The sequence below is a fragment of the Hemicordylus capensis genome, chromosome 3 (assembly GCF_027244095.1).
Source record: "Hemicordylus capensis ecotype Gifberg chromosome 3, rHemCap1.1.pri, whole genome shotgun sequence".
Classification (NCBI taxonomy): domain Eukaryota; kingdom Metazoa; phylum Chordata; class Lepidosauria; order Squamata; family Cordylidae; genus Hemicordylus; species Hemicordylus capensis.
Genome location: NC_069659.1, coordinates 87,205,949 through 87,221,285, shown reverse-complemented (window position 1 = coordinate 87,221,285; position 15,337 = coordinate 87,205,949). Strand labels below are relative to the sequence as shown.

General features: G+C 46.9%; 1 protein-coding gene across 2 annotated transcripts in view; it reads left to right on the top strand.

Moving 5' to 3' along the window:
• Positions 1–581: 581 nt before the first annotated feature.
• The window catches only part of SCAF4 (SR-related CTD associated factor 4), a 75,821-nt gene continuing 61,065 nt past the window's right edge, over positions 582–15,337 (top strand). Inside the window, exon 1 of one of the 2 annotated variants that reach the window (XM_053304519.1) lies at positions 582–875. In XM_053304519.1, the coding sequence (XP_053160494.1) occupies positions 846–875 (30 nt within the window). In that variant the 5' untranslated portion in view covers positions 582–845. The remainder of the gene's footprint in view (positions 876–15,337) is intronic. The other variant, XM_053304518.1, reaches the window with a different exon arrangement.

The window sequence follows — 15,337 nt, the reverse complement described above, 5'->3', positions numbered from 1 at the left end:
CGAGCACTAAAGACGAACCTGGAGAACAGCAGGCAGATAGTGCACACATGTGCACGCACGCACATTTTAAAAAGGTATGCTCCAAGGTAAAAATAGGGAGCAGTTTCCTAGAGAGAGGTTACCGAGACAGGAATAATGTCAGTATACGCGGTGCACTTTTACTTGGCAGCAAGTCCCAATGACTTCAGCGGGTGTGCAGGACTTAGTTCCGCGGTACGAATCCAGGCCAGGTTCGAATTACAAAATTACTGACCGGCAGCCACGTCCTGCTTTCCAAATCGTCCCTATAATCAGTATTGATTTCTGTGGGATAATAAGCCGTAGAAAATGAGGAATACTAAGGAAAATCGCTTGAATTCTGCAGACGAACATTCGCCTTTGCTTCGATTCTATTTATAATTCCCTTTCCGGTAAAGCGAAGAGGACAAGGCGGCATAAACATTTCCTAGGCGCGGCCAGGCTACAGCCAGCTTCAGACCGGCACGGAGGGGATGGGGAAGCGGGAGTCTTGTCACGTGGTGCTCCGTCTCCGGCACCGCCGCGCGCTTGGTCGTTCGTTTGAGAGCCTCCGCTCTCCGGTCCCTCCCCTCCCCCTCCCTCTTATGGGTGGCGCAAGGCCGGGAGGCCTGTGCTATCCCAGGGTGCTGTTCGCGGCGTGGGCTCTGCCGTCCCGCTGGGAGCGACAATCTGCACCGAGACTCTACCAACGAGATGCTGCGGGCCGCCGCCAAACGGACATGTTAGCGCCGAGGCCCTGAAGGCGGGAGGCAGCCGAAACCGACGTCCCTCCACCTCCACCCACGGGCTCCCTCACGCGCGCGAAGGAGAGGCCGCCAAGCAGCAACATGGAGGCGGTGAACGCCTTCAACCAGGAGGTGGGGATCGAGCCTGGCAAGGGGGCGCGGGGCGGGAAGCCGCCGGGCCGGGCCTGCTTGGGGTGGGTGCGGGGGGGGCTGGGGGTCAGTGCCTGCCGAGCTCGCTCCGAACGGCGTGAGGGAGGAGGACGCGGGCCAGGGCTGAGCCGAAGCTCGGAGGAGGGAAAAGTCACCAGCAGGACTCCCGTGCCAGTTGCGGCCTCCCTTGGGGCCGGGCGTGTGGGCTGCAGCGGCGCTGCTGCTGTTTGGGGCGGCACAGAAGTTCGGGGCCCCACCTCGGGCTCGCTCCCGTCCTCTCCCCGTGAAGCACCTCGTCACCCCGAAGCCTCAGCGGCCTAGAAACTGCCTTACAGGGCCAAGCCCGCCTAGCTTGCTGAGGAGACCTGGCCCGGTTGCTTAAGGTCATCCCCAGGCGCGGGGAGAAGAGGAGAGAAAGGGAGTAGAAGTTTGCGTGTGTTTGTGTGCGCGCCCGCTCTGAATCCACCACTTGGCAGGCGGGAGCGGCCTTTACATTTTGTCTCTGTGCGCGCGTGCGCTAACAGGAGGGAGGGGGAGGAAGTGCTTTTTCCTTGCAGCGTTTTTTGATGAAGACACATGACATGTGACCCGATAGGACATCTTGAGGCTGTTTTATTCCCAGCCCCAATACCTGATCTATCACAATGTTGCGGTATTTAAAGCTGCTGCTCCAATGATGTCGCTGCCAACCGTGCATTATAGAATCTAGAGTGGGGCTAAAGCAACGTTCAGTGAAAAGCCTAGATGATGCACAGAGATTCAATCCTGTGCATACTTACTTGGGAATAACTCCGTTGAACTCAGTGGGGCTTTGCTTCCAAGTAAACATGCTTAGGAAATGGAATATCAAGTGGGTGTAGTGGAATCTTGGAAGATTCAGCATTGCTAATAGTGGGTGAAAAGGGGAGGCTGTTTGTTTGTTATTTACATTTGTTTCCTGCTCTTCCTCTGAGGAGCTCAGAGCGGTATACATGGTTATTTTTATCCTCACAACAACCCTGTGAGGTAGGTTAGGCTGAGAGATACATGACTGGCCCAGAGTCACCCAGTAAGTTTCATGGTTTATGAATCAGCTGATGGATTTTCAGCTCCCAGCTAATGTTGGGACAACTGTTTTATGGGAAACAGCATGCATGGACCATATTCCAAACTGTAATGTCTAGTGAATCCCTTTGACTGCTCTATTCCTTTTGGTTTAGAGTAATTTACATGGGTAAATGCTGCTGTAAACTGTGAATGGATTGCATATGACTCACCAATTAATGTGTTCTCCATTGTAGCTAGCTGGCTAAATAAATCTAAGCTTACACAAAGATTTATATTAACCCTAAGTAAATTTCCTGAATAGAAACCTAAGTGAAGTTCACTCACTGTTCCACCAGAGGATTATAATAACCTGCCCTTTAAACAAAGATTTTTGTTTGAAAAATTTATTCGGGTTTTTTTTTCTGAGGTAGACAAACATTGATGAGGATGGTATTCATGGAATGTTTTGCATGCCTGTGCACAACATTTATTCCTCTTTGAAATGAAAACAGTGCCTTAGAATGATATATCTAGTGCATGTCTTGGGGTAGGTTCTACTGATGTTTAAGATGCATTTTATATGGTTCAATTCTACTTAGTAACTCCTATTATGGCCAATTGACATTATTGGGTTCTGCAGCTATATTTACTGGGGTAAGTAAAAAATGACCCTGGGCAAGCACTGACTGTCAAACTAAACTGAACCTGCCACTCATGCACAACTGTTCTTATATAGAACACAGATGTACTCTGTCATTCTTTAGTAGCTAATGCAGCATTATGATGACTGTACTGTATATGCATCTCCACTGGTCCTCAGTCCTCTTTTTTTTTTTTTGGCATAGCCATAAAAATCTAGTAATTCTGCAAGTCTCAAGGAGAGAGAACCAGAGGCATATCCAGCATCAGAATGCTGGGCTGTGGTGCAGCAGGGAAATGCTTGACTAACAAGCAGAAGGTTGCCGGTTCGAATCCCCGCTGGTACTATATTTGGCAGCTGCCTGCGATATAGGAAGATGCTGAAAGGCATCATCTCATACTATGCGGGAGGAGGCAATGGTAAACTCCTCCTGTATTCTACCAAAGAAAACCGCTGTGGGTGCCAGGAGTCGAAATCAGCTTGACGGCACACTATACCTTTAGTGCTTTGCAGGCTTGTCTTCATTGTGTTTTTTTCTAGCTTTAAAGGGAGTTAGAAAATAACCTTGTAATTGGAAGTACAAATAATCATAATCTTCAAGGCATACTTTGTTACTGTGTGTGAGAGCAGATGAAGAACCACAGAGTTCAGCTAAGTGCCAAAATTGCTTCTACATGTGGGCACTCTTGTGGTAGAAAGTTAGATGGGAACTGAAATATTTTCCCGTGCCTCCCACTACAGAAACATAGCACACCGCTGTGGCTCCTCTTTCTGATTTCTGTCTAGATAGATACAACCCATCTCTGCATTCCTATATTTCTCTGACTATGGATAAATAGCAATATGCTATTGTTGCACCTGTCTGTGCAGTCTCAGTGCAAAATGTTTGCTGTGTAAGATATGTGTGCTCTCCTTACAAAGATCAAGGAAGAGAGCTTGCATGCAATAGTGGAGGACCTTGCAAACAGAGTTCAAGTGGGGCAGATGATGTGACTGAAGCCTCAGGAGCAGCCATTTCAACAGCATTTGATTTTCAAGGCCATGCATGCACTCTTCATAATGTTGTCCTGCACAGCTCTGATATTCTGTGTTTAGAAATAAAAGGGAGAGTGAGACCTGTGCAGCATTGTAGTAGTGTGACTTGTGAAAGAATGGGACAAGCATGTAGAGCATAAGGGTGGGTGCAGTACCTCTTAGTAATTACTTAAAAGGCCTAGTTAGAAGATGACAGGTTGGTATTTTACACGCAGTTAAATGTCAATAATGTATTACAGTGGTAGTCTTTATTGGACTTTTTTAAACAAACGTTTGTGTACACAATACACATTGATATCTGAGAATTTATTTTGAACCCTAAATCCTACTCATTTGAGTGGAATTTAAATCCCTCTGATTGTACCTAGGATCACAGTCATAGGAGCTTTATGGTGAAATCTTTTCTACCTAGCAGATTAAGTTAAAACAATGGTCTCAGACTGTTTTCTGACTGTTTCTGTTTACATTTCAGGTCAGGTTGTGGTTCAGATCGTGTAGTCATGTATGTTGTGTTATGCTCACAAAGGGCTCTGCTGGGAGGGGAAGCATAATTAAAATAATAAATGGTATAAACAATGGGCTTAAATTTAGGGTCAATTTATGTTTTTGCAGCTATATCAACTTATTACCTGTATGGCTCATGATAGTTTAGTATGTATTAAAAGCAAACCACAGCACATGTGCGCATCCCACCATCCAAGAGTTTCAAGTGTATCTTGACTATTGCTGTAAAGAAGGCCTTGACAAATTTTCTTTGGATCTAGGTGCCAGTCCAGAAATTGAGGAGCCAGACAGTGGACACTTGACAAAATTACCGGTCTAAGTGACAGACATTGTGGAGGAGGAAAACAAATGAGCTTCTCTTTATCACTTTTACGAATAACATTTTTAGAACAGAATCAGGGCTCCCTTAGACAAATAAAGATTTTATTACATACCTCTGCTTCTGCATATCTAGTCTAGGCACCATGGTTAAATATCTAGGTGCCAGGGCTCCCTGGTGTCTGGGATTTGTCAGGCCCTGCTCTAAAGTTGGAAGACATCCATTGGCTCATTGAGTTTGAAAGCTTATGCTTGGACAGCATAGTTGAAAGTCTTCAAAGACAGCCTTTCCAAGCAGCTTAGTTTACTGTTAACTTTCTATTCTAGGGCCTATAAAGTTCTTGCAATAACAGAATAGTTGTTTTTGTGTTATGCCATCAAGTTGGTGTCGACTCCTGGTGACCACAGAGCCATATGGTTTTCTTTGATAGAATACAGGAGGGGTTTACCATTACCATCTCCCGCACAGTGTGAGATGATGCCTTTCAGCATCTTCCTGTATCGCCGCTGCCCGATATAGGTGTTTCCCATAGGCTGGGAAACATACCAACGGGGAGTTGAACCGGCAACCTCTTGCTCGCTAGGCCAGTTACTTCCCTGCTGCGCCATTAGGTGGATGGTATGTTTTTTAAATTGCCCATCAGTGTGCTTCCAGTTATACTGATGCACAGTCATAAGAGTAGTACTGGGGATATGCCATTGCTTATAGTTGAAGGAATGGTTGTGAAGCTAGTATGAGGTGACATCGTGCCAGTAGTATTTGGTTGTAAATATGGTGCTATTCCTTAATGCCATGATAACTAGGGGTGTGCATGGAACTGGCTGGCCTGGTTCAGTTTGAGTCCGGACTGTACTCGAACCAGACCGGCCAAGTTCAGTCCGGCCCCCATCGAACCCCTGTCCCCCCGGTCCGGGGGTGGGGTCCGTGATTTTTTAAAAATTATTTAAAGAATATTTTAAATACCTGTAGCCCCTTCGGGGGGGCTTCCTGTAGGCCACGGGGGGCAGTCCATGAAGGTTCCCCCTCCCCCCGCTGGCCTCTCAAATCACCACCGTGGCTGGGTAAGTTTGAGTATTTTTGGCCCTTTCGGGCCTCCATAAAGGTGCGTGGTGGCCATTTTTGCCGCCACCGTGCATGCGTACTTGGCCTCTGCAAGGCCTGGCATGACCTCTGGCCTCTCAGAGGTCATTTGCGCATGCACGGTGGCCATTTTAAAATCGCAGACCTGTCCAGAGGTTTGGTTCCGGTCCTGACGGAACCGGAGGGAGGGGTGGTTGGTTTAACCCTGAACCTCCGGACTGGACCGCCAGACTGGTCTTCACATCCCTAGTGATAACATGGTTACCTGAGAGATCGTCTTTCTCTACAAGAGCCCCACTGCTCATTAAGATCATCAGGAGGGGTCCATCTTCGGGTGCCACGGGTTCATCTGGTGGCAACCTGGGATCGGGCCTTCTCAGTTGTTGCCCCAAGGTTGTGGAACATGCTCCCCAGGAATTCGGGAGGATTATCTTCCTTGGAGGCCTTCAGGAGAGTCTTAAAGACCCATCTTTTTAGTCTGGCTTTTAATGATATATCATTTTAATTTTAATCTGGTTCAAATGTTTTTAATTGTTTTATTATGTGTGTTTTATTGTACACTGCCCTGAGCCACTTTAGGAAGGGCAGTATAAACACTGAATAAACAAACAAACATGGTTACTGTTTTGCTTGGGAGAAAAACTGCTATAATGGTTGGTAATATATACAATCCTTTGAGAGGTTAGCACTGGTTGTATATAACTGGTGATCTTACATCTGCAATCAAGGAAAAATTATATAGTAATAATTTTTTTCCTTATTGTAAGCTGTATTCCAACAGCTTGCAAGCCCCTAGACTCGAGAGTAATATCCTTTAGCTATTGAGGCTGGACTCTTCCCTATGTGGGCTTGCCACAACTAGTCCCTGTGTCTGACCGCCTCTTCAGTTAGCTTTCTCCCTCCTCTTTGAGAAAGTCTGACTTTGTATAGAAGCAAAGGAAGCAAAGCATTAATGGCTTTGGTGATGGGAGGGAAAACCTAACCGCTGTCTTAATCACATAGTAGCCATGCCAATACTGAACCAGTGCACAAGTTGCCAAGCAAACGGTGATGACCCTCACTGAATTTTCTACATTCTTAATTGCGCAGAGTTCTTGACATAGCAGATGAGTCCTTAAAGTTAAGGAGACCATTGAGAAATAAGGAAAAACACCCCTGAATGCAATCAAGTTCACATCCCAAATCAGTTGTATAGATTTGGCACAATACCACCCTTTTGTTTTGTGCTTCCTTCAAATAGCCATTGCCATGCCCCTACCCTTTCCAAAGTACCTCAAAATCCCCGTTGCCCTTTTTGTAGTTTAAAGTTTTCCCACCTTTGGGGCTTTACACAGGAGCAAACCTTACTTCAGAACTTCAGTGTTTGATCTCTGGTTAGGACTCTGCTGAAGTCTTGTCATAGTAACTTGGTGATCTGTGTTGCCTTCTGCTCCAGAGCCTGCCTGGCTAAGGACTCACTCTTTCCCTTGAGCTGAATCATATGTGACTGTTGAGTCCATAAGTTGGAACAGTGGACATGAGGTCTGAGCTGAGCTGAAATAATTGCCCTTGAGAATTCCTTGCATGGGACTCTGGACTGTCCTGAACACTTTTGAAACTCGGTCCTTGGGGCACTCTCTGTGTGGGCCTGTCATGGATGGATCTGTGTGTTCAACAGCTTGCAAGCCCCTAGACTCAAGAGTGAAATAGACTGCTGAGGCTGTACCGTTCCTTATGTGGACTTCCCACAACTAGTTCTGACTGCCCAGAAACCCAATTCTCCCCTTTGCTATCCATGGGTATGCAGATTGCAACAGACCCTGGAACAGGAATTTCACTATGACTCCTTGCCCTCCATTTTGGAAAAACCTTTGCAGGTGGGATCCTCCAAATCTTCCTCACCCATCTTAACTTTGTACATGAAACAGCAGACCAGTGGTCCCTCTAATTTTTTTCATCTCTGTGCACAATGAGTTTTGTTCTGGGTGGCATTATCAAGGCACTGTGTGCACAGGTGTGTTTAGAGTGGGGCCTTCCTGATTCAACCTGAGTGGGATCTAAAATTAACTGAGTGGACATTAAAAAAACTTGTGAGCATGCACATGTGTGCACTCCTTAGAGGGAACACTGCAGCAGACTTAGGACAGGTATCAAAGCTGCTCTTAATTTTTATTTATTTAATTATTATTATTTTGACATTTTGTATTTTACAACATCTTTCCTAGTCCCCACCCAAAAGCTCCTTTTAATTTATATATCTCTTTCTCCACATTCTCTGTCTCTGTCCACATTCTAACACCTGGCAAACCTCTATAGGCTGATAAAGACTTCATTCTCTCACCCTGTCATCCGTCTTATCTAGCCTGGGGATAAGATTTCCTCAAGTTAGTCCAGAAGCATAGATGCATGTGTGCAGTGTGAACATGCATGGTAACAAATTTTAAATAGATGGTTCTTGTCTTTTCCTAGCATAAAAGTTGTGTTCCCTTTACTAACGTTCTTTTGAATAGTTGGAAACTGGCAGCCTGTTTCCCTCTTCCCCCATCTTATTTTTGTTAAGGCTAAAACTATTTCAGGACTTTACAGTTCCCAGGTGCCAGTTTGCCAATGTGCCTGGAAATTTAAGAATGGCACTTGAGCCAGGTGATGGATGGCCTGATCACAAAGAAGAATGTGCAAGCAAGACAGGGCAGGTTGCTCCTTACTCCTTCTGGTTGCTTTGGTCCATCTGAGCAAGATGGAGCCACCTGCCTCTCCTTCCTTACTGCCTCCATCACCTGGTCACATCTGTCTAGTATAGGCAGCTGATGGACCAACAGTAAGCCGATGGATGTGATAATGAGGAGGCAAAGCACAGCGGGGAGTAGGGGTGTGCATGGAACCGCCACACTGCGGTCCGGCACTGGGGTGGGGGGTCGCTTTAAGAGCGGCGGGAGGGTTTACTTACCCCTCCCGCCGCTTTCCGCTGTGGTGCCATAATTTGTAGAGTAATTGGGGCGGCAGGATACCTCCCTGCCGCCCCTCCCTCACTGCGGCTCTGCAAAACTCCCAGTAATGCTTTGCGCGCCCTGCCGCCCCAATTACTCTACAAATTACGGCGCCACAGCGGAAAGCAGCGGGAGTGGTATGTAAACCCTCCCGCCGCTCTTAAAGTGACCCCCCACCCCCAATCCAAACCACCCCGGTCCGGGCCCATCCCTAGCGGGGAGTTTGTCCTTCCAAGGAAGGTATTGCTGAGAGTGAGCAGTCTGGCTTCTAAATTTTTGGATTGACTCCTAGTGTCAATTAAAGTTTGTTGAGGCCTGAAGTACTTTATTTTATCACGAAATCTTATGATTTCCTTATTGCAAATTATATCCATTTTTTTTGTAGCTCACCTCACCACAATACGTTTTATCATATTAACATCTGTCTTGAACTGAATTCTGCACTTCATTGGAAGTCCTACAATTGCTGAATAGGGTGGTAGTTTCCCAGATCTTAGAAAGTGTCACCTGATTACTTTTCTAAAATTTCAGTAAGTTCACATGTACTCTGACTGTTCATAACTAACCAAGAAAGAGAATTTGAGGACATGACAGACAGCTCCTAAAAAAAAAAATAATTGTCAGCTCAGTGCAGTAGTGGTGAAAATGGCAACTTTGATGGTAGGGATTATTGGGGAAGGAATTAAAAATGAAATTATTTTTGTAATGCCTTTAGAAACATGTATGGTGTGGCCAAATTTGGAATATTATGTACAGTTATAGTTGCTTATAGATGTGAAACCTGGACCATCAAGAAAGAACCATGAGAAACTGGAAGCCTTTGAGCTGTGGTGTCTTAGAAGAATACTAAAGATTAAATGGTCCAGCAGAACAAAAAATGTAGTACTGTTTTACAGTGGTTTCGTTCTTACCTTAGCAGGCGTGTCCAGTCGGTATGCATTGAGGACAGGTGCTCTGACCCATGGACATTCCTTTATGGAGTTCCCCAGGGTTCAGTTCTTGCCCCTGTCCTTTTTAACATCTATGTGAAGCTGCTGCGTCAGGTCATTTCCCAGTTTGGAGTGAGATTTCATCAATATGTTGATGATACTCAGCTATATATTGCTATCCCAGACCATTTTGGGGACGCTGTTTCCGTGCTTACTCACTGCCTGGAAGCTATTAAGGTGTGGATGAATCAAAACAAGCTCAGACTGAATCCCACTAAGACTTAATTACTTTTATTCAGCCCTCGTAACGGCCAACAGCTGGATGTGAACCTTGTTTTAGATGGGGTGGCACTGCCCTCAAAAGAGCTTGTTCGTGATTTGGGGGTCCTTTTGGACTCGCGCCTCCTGCTTGAGCAGCAGGTGAAAGCTGCGGCCAGAAGTGCTTTTGTCCAGCTTCATCTGGTTCGCCAATTACGCCCTTACCTTGACCGGCAGGCATTAATGTCAGTGACCCATGCCCTTGTTATCTCCCGTTTAGACTATTGTAACGCTCTCTATCTAGGGTTACCTTTGAGGATGATCAGGAAGCTGCAGCGGGTCCAGAGTGCAGCGGCTCGTCTACTCATGGGTACCAGAAAATATGACAGGGTAACACCTTTCCTACAGTCATTGCGTTGGTTGCCTATTCACTTCTGAGCTCAATTTAAGGTCCTGGTTCTGACCTTCAAAGCCTTGCGGGGCCTGGCGCCTGACTACCTACAGACCCGCTTCTCCCATCCAATTACATCCCATCCGGTTAGATCAGCTCAGATGGCCCTTCTGTCTAGTGATGTGCACAGTCCGGAGAAGTCCGGACCGGCACCGAAGGGGGGCCTTGTTTTTAGGGCGGGGAGGGCTTGCTTAGCCCTCCCGCCTCCTTGCCCCCGCCAGCGCCAGTATTTCCTAGTATAGGGGCGCTGGAAACCAGCCGCCCCCCCCCCACCGCCGCGGCGGCGGCGAAAGAACTCCCCAAGCCAGCCCTCCCTCCCTCCCAGCTAGCTGGCCGCCCACCCGCCCTCCCGCCGGCTCGCTCACCGTTCACCGTATAGAAAACGAGAGGAGCTCCGGCACAGAGCTCCTCTCGTTTAGAAGGCCTCCCGCAGAATGGTGTTTTGCGTGCGCGCGCGCATGCGCGCGCCGCAAAGCACGCCATTCGCCGGAGGCCCGGTCTACCCGCCAGGAAAGGGCCGGGTAGACCGGGCCTCCGATCGCTCGGTAGACCGGGCCTCCGGCGATCGGAGGCCCGGTCTACCCAGCGATTGGAGGCCCGGTTTACCCGGCCCTTTCCCGGCGGGTAGACCGGGCCTCCGGCGAACGGCGTGCTTTGCGGCGCGCGCATGCATGCGCGCGCCCAAAACACCATTTTGCGGGAGGCCTTCTAAACGAGAGGAGCTCTGTGCCGGAGCTCCTCTCGTTTTCTATACGGTGAACGGTGAGCGAGCCGGCGGGAGGGCGGGCGGGCGGCCAGCTAGCTGGGAGGGAGGGAGGGCTGGCTTGGGGAGTTCTTTCGCCGCCGCCGCGGCGGGGGGGGGCGGCTGGTTTCCAGCGCCCCTATACTAGGAAATACGGGCACTGGCGGGGGCAAGGAGGCGGGAGGGCTAAGCAAGCCCTCCCGCCCTTAAGGGCATACCCCCCACCCGGACCCGAACCAGGCAGGGCCGGACTGGTCCAGCAGTTCGGCCATTCTTTGGAATGGCCGCCGGACCGGTTCGGGCACACCACTACTTCTGTCGGTCCCTGATTTCCGAGATGTTTGGGGCTCTAGGACCTGTGAAAGGGCCTTTTTGGTTGCTACCCGCTGCTTTGGAACTCTCTCCCCCTACAGATCCGGCTAGCACCTTCCTTACCGATCTTCAGATCGCTATTGAAGACTTTTCTTTTTCTCCAGGCCTTTGCCCTGTAGTTCATTTTTCTGTTTCCAGGTAGTTCTTCAATAATTTTAAATTAGTAATGTAATGTAATTTTTAATGTTGCCTGTTTGCCTGTTGCTGTACACCGCCCAGAGTCTTCGGAGTGTGCGGTATATTAAATGCCTCTAATAAGTAAATAAATAAATAAATAAATAATCAATCTATGGCGGTGGCTGGTTTTGGTTGGCTGCCAACCTCCCAATCAAAGAAGCTCATGAAGAGAGAGATAGTTGCCTTATCTCAAACAAGGATATTCTACAGCTGGGAAAAAAGCAAAGTGACCAACTGGAGCACCAACCCTAGAAATATTACTACTTTTCAACAAAAGTTTTCAAAGCAGTTTACATAGCAAAAGGAAAGAGAGAAAGGAATGGGGGTGGGGGGAAAGTTCCCCGTCTCAAAGGTGCTTACAATAGAAGAGAAACAAGAGTGTCACCATGAATAGCCTTTGGAAGGGTGCTGTGCTGACCTGGACTGGACAGGACAGTTCAGTTCTTTTCTCTGCTAAATAGAAGAAAACACTCTCAGTAAAAAATGCTTCTTCACAAGGAAAGGTTAAAGAGTTTGGGGCTCTTTAGCTTTTAAAAATGACTAAGGTGAGGGGGCTATCTCTACTTTTAAAATTCTTCCTCCAGCCAGTTAACCTTAAACTAAGCTCCACCCTGGTCAGACTTGAAGACCTTGGTCTGCAGTCTCCACTCTCAGTTCTGGCTTTCACGCTCTGCACACATCAAGCTTGATCACCACACAATTTGTGATTCCGTTAGGCCATTGCTTCCTCTTTTGCCCCATGACCTCTCCATTTTGACAAGAATTCTGGCACCACTTTCAGAGGACTGGACTCTGAAGACATCCATTTCAGTCCGTCCCTCTCCTTTGGTTCTTTGCCTTCTGTCTTCAAGTGACTTTGGCTCAAGACTGCTGGGTATTATGTTCTTCTTAGTTACTGGCTGACATTATTGTGGAAAAACTCTGGTCTTGTATGTTGCTGTGGCCAGATTTCTTCACCAGTCTGCTTCTCTGAGCTCACAGGCCCTGGTTCTGATGTTCTATAAATTGAGACTTCTCTTTAACTGACTGGAGTTTAACTGGCCAGTGGTCTGATGGACTTCTTCTGTGCAATTTCTTTGCCACCATTTGATACCTACAATTTGCATGCCTGTAGAAGTCCATTATACTCTCCAGATCAGTATCTGACAGTGAAGCAAACATCTTTCAGTTCTGTAAGTTAAGTTGACAGGTTGGCCCTCCTTTGCAATACTTCCCAAACAATATAACAGTTTCCTTGCTTGAATTTCCCTCAATCACTGGGGGAAGCTTTGTATGACGTTAGACCTAGATTGTCAAGCAAGCAGGCAAGACAATCAGGAAAATGACTAGTTGGAATTGGGATGTACAGAAAATGGAATGGTTGCCCAAAAAAGAGAGAGTGAATGGACTGTATCCTAGCACTACTGTAGTCTTTCTAGGGGAGCTTAAGAAAAATAGAGTTTGCTTGTTTACCCTTCCTATACTTCAGACATCTTATGTATTTATTTATTTTTTAAATCAAGATGTCTTTGCAGTTTGCAACCATCTAAGAAAATGCTTACACGATTACATTCTTCCAATAGCAGACAGTATTGTTGCTATGTGACTAAAGAATTCCTTGTGTCTTATATCATTTACGTACTGGTCATTTGTTTCTGTAACAGATTTATTCAGAAGTTCCTTGTTCATTGTGATTGTTTCTTGGGAGTATAGTAGGATGCTTTGAAGAGAGCCTGTAGCTGTTGAACATTCTCTCATTTCTCATGGACTTTGCAAATGAAGCATTTGCTGGATTTGATAGGGTACCAAAGGCATCATTGCTTTTTCTCTGGCTAAGAGATTTACCATGTTTTAATGTTTAATTCTTGAAGAGTTCCCTGTAACTCTAGAATGTTACAGTGTTGCCGCAAATTGAAGAACATGAAATCAAATTTTGCAATCCCCAGGCAAGTTTATCTAGCAATGAGTTTTTAAATTTGTCTCATGCTTAGGTTAGGCTTATCAGAGATGGAGCTTTATACCTGTTTTGTACCACTAGACGTATCCCTTCCAAAGAGGTTCTGTTTTCACCTCCATTTACAGTACTGGCTAAATTTGCAACATTTTTTCTTCAGTTACGCTTCTTTGTGAAGAATGAGACTATGGTACTCTGATATTATTTTGCACCTCTTTTCAGTTTCATCTATACTATTGAACACTTCACATAACTCATATTTTTGAGCTGTGATTAATTTTGAGCATGCTTATTGATATTTTGCCCCTCACATTTTCAACCTTTTATGGCAAATTTTAGAAAAAACATAAATGCTATAAAATATGTTTTCTGATTAAAACAACCCCCCCTAGAAAGAATTTATGGATTTCACCCAAATACATAATTTCTTCACATTTGGAAGTTTTGTACCAGCAAATGTGTGCTTAGTCACTGAGCTATACATCTTGTGTATAGAAAGTCCCAGTTTGGGCTGGCAAAGGCCTTAGCCTGGAGAGCTGCTGCCAGTCAGTGTGGCAGACAGTACTGAGCTAGATGAATCAATGTTCAAGCAGTTTCATGTTTCTATGGGCTGGTTTGGTTGTAACACAAAGTAAAGATTAAATCTTGGCTTTCTAACAGGAAGAGGGGAGTTTTGCAGGGGCTGTTTCTCTTTAAGGGGTAGGTCTTAGTCTCTCTATCTCTCTTTGTGTTACTTGTTAGGGTTAAGATATCACAGGGCTAGGAGTTCTTAGGGTTACCTAAAGGCAGTGTTTACTCAGTGGTGGGGGTGGAGTCAGCTAGGGCTGGGAGAGGACCACATTCCTTTCCTGTGACTCACATCCTGTGTGACAGTTGGAAGGCTACTCTACATAAGAGGTGAAGGCCCGAGAGCATAGCGAACAGGGATAGCAAACAGGACGTAGGAGTTTTGCAGGAGTTTAGCGGGAAGTGTGCGGGGGAGCCTGGAACAAGCCCCTGCGATCACAAGGAGCCTGGTGGAGAAGAGAACGTAAGTATATATCCCTCCCTCGTATCCCTCATATTCTTGGGAAAGACTGTTTGGACAGTTAAATAGTTGACCATTACAGCTGAGACCTATCCTAATAAACTATGTAATAAATGGACAATAAGCTCCCTAAATACTGTAAACAGCCAACCAAAACAGTATGAAGATAGAAGGTCAGCAGGGGAAGGGGCACTTCCCAGTGTATTGCACAGAGTGCCACATGTACAACTATTTGCCCCATGGGCAGAAGTCATGGGTGTGTGCTCGGTGCAAGGAGCTCCTGGCTCTCAGGGAACAAATCCGTTCCCTCGAGACCAAGGTGGCGGATCTGGAGAAGCTCAGAGAGACAGAGGGGCATGTGGATGAGACCTTCAGGGATGTGATAGAGGCATCCCATTCCAGGGCTACTAGCTCCTTTGCTGTCAGGGAGAATGAAGGTCTTGGGCAAGGAGGACATCGGTCTGAGGAAGAGGGAAATGCTCCTTTAGAAGGGACCCCTTCCGTGGATGATGAGCCCATATCCTCTCACACAGGGGATACTCCTCTGGGGGGTGGGGGCCTCCTTGTAGTGGGTGATTCGATCATTAGAGGGATAGAGAGATGGGTTTGTGACCCACGTGTTGACCGCACGGTGACTTGCCTGCCTGGTGTGAAGGTTGCGGACATTACGCAGCATTTAGACAGGCTCCTAGGCAGTGCTGGGGAGGAGACAGCTGTCGTGGTGCACGCCGGCACCAACGATGTGGGGAAATGCAGTCGGGAGGTCCTGGAAGCCAAATTTAGGCTGATAGGTAGCATTTTGAAATCCAGGACCCCCCAAGGTAGCATTCTCAGAAATGCTACCTGTTCCACGCGCAAGTACAGTGAGACAGGCAGAGCTGAGGGGTTTCGATGCGTGGATGAGACGTTGGTGCCGGGAGGAGGGCTTTAGATTTGTTAGGCACTGGGACACATTTTGGGGCAAGCAAGGCCTGTACAAAAGGGA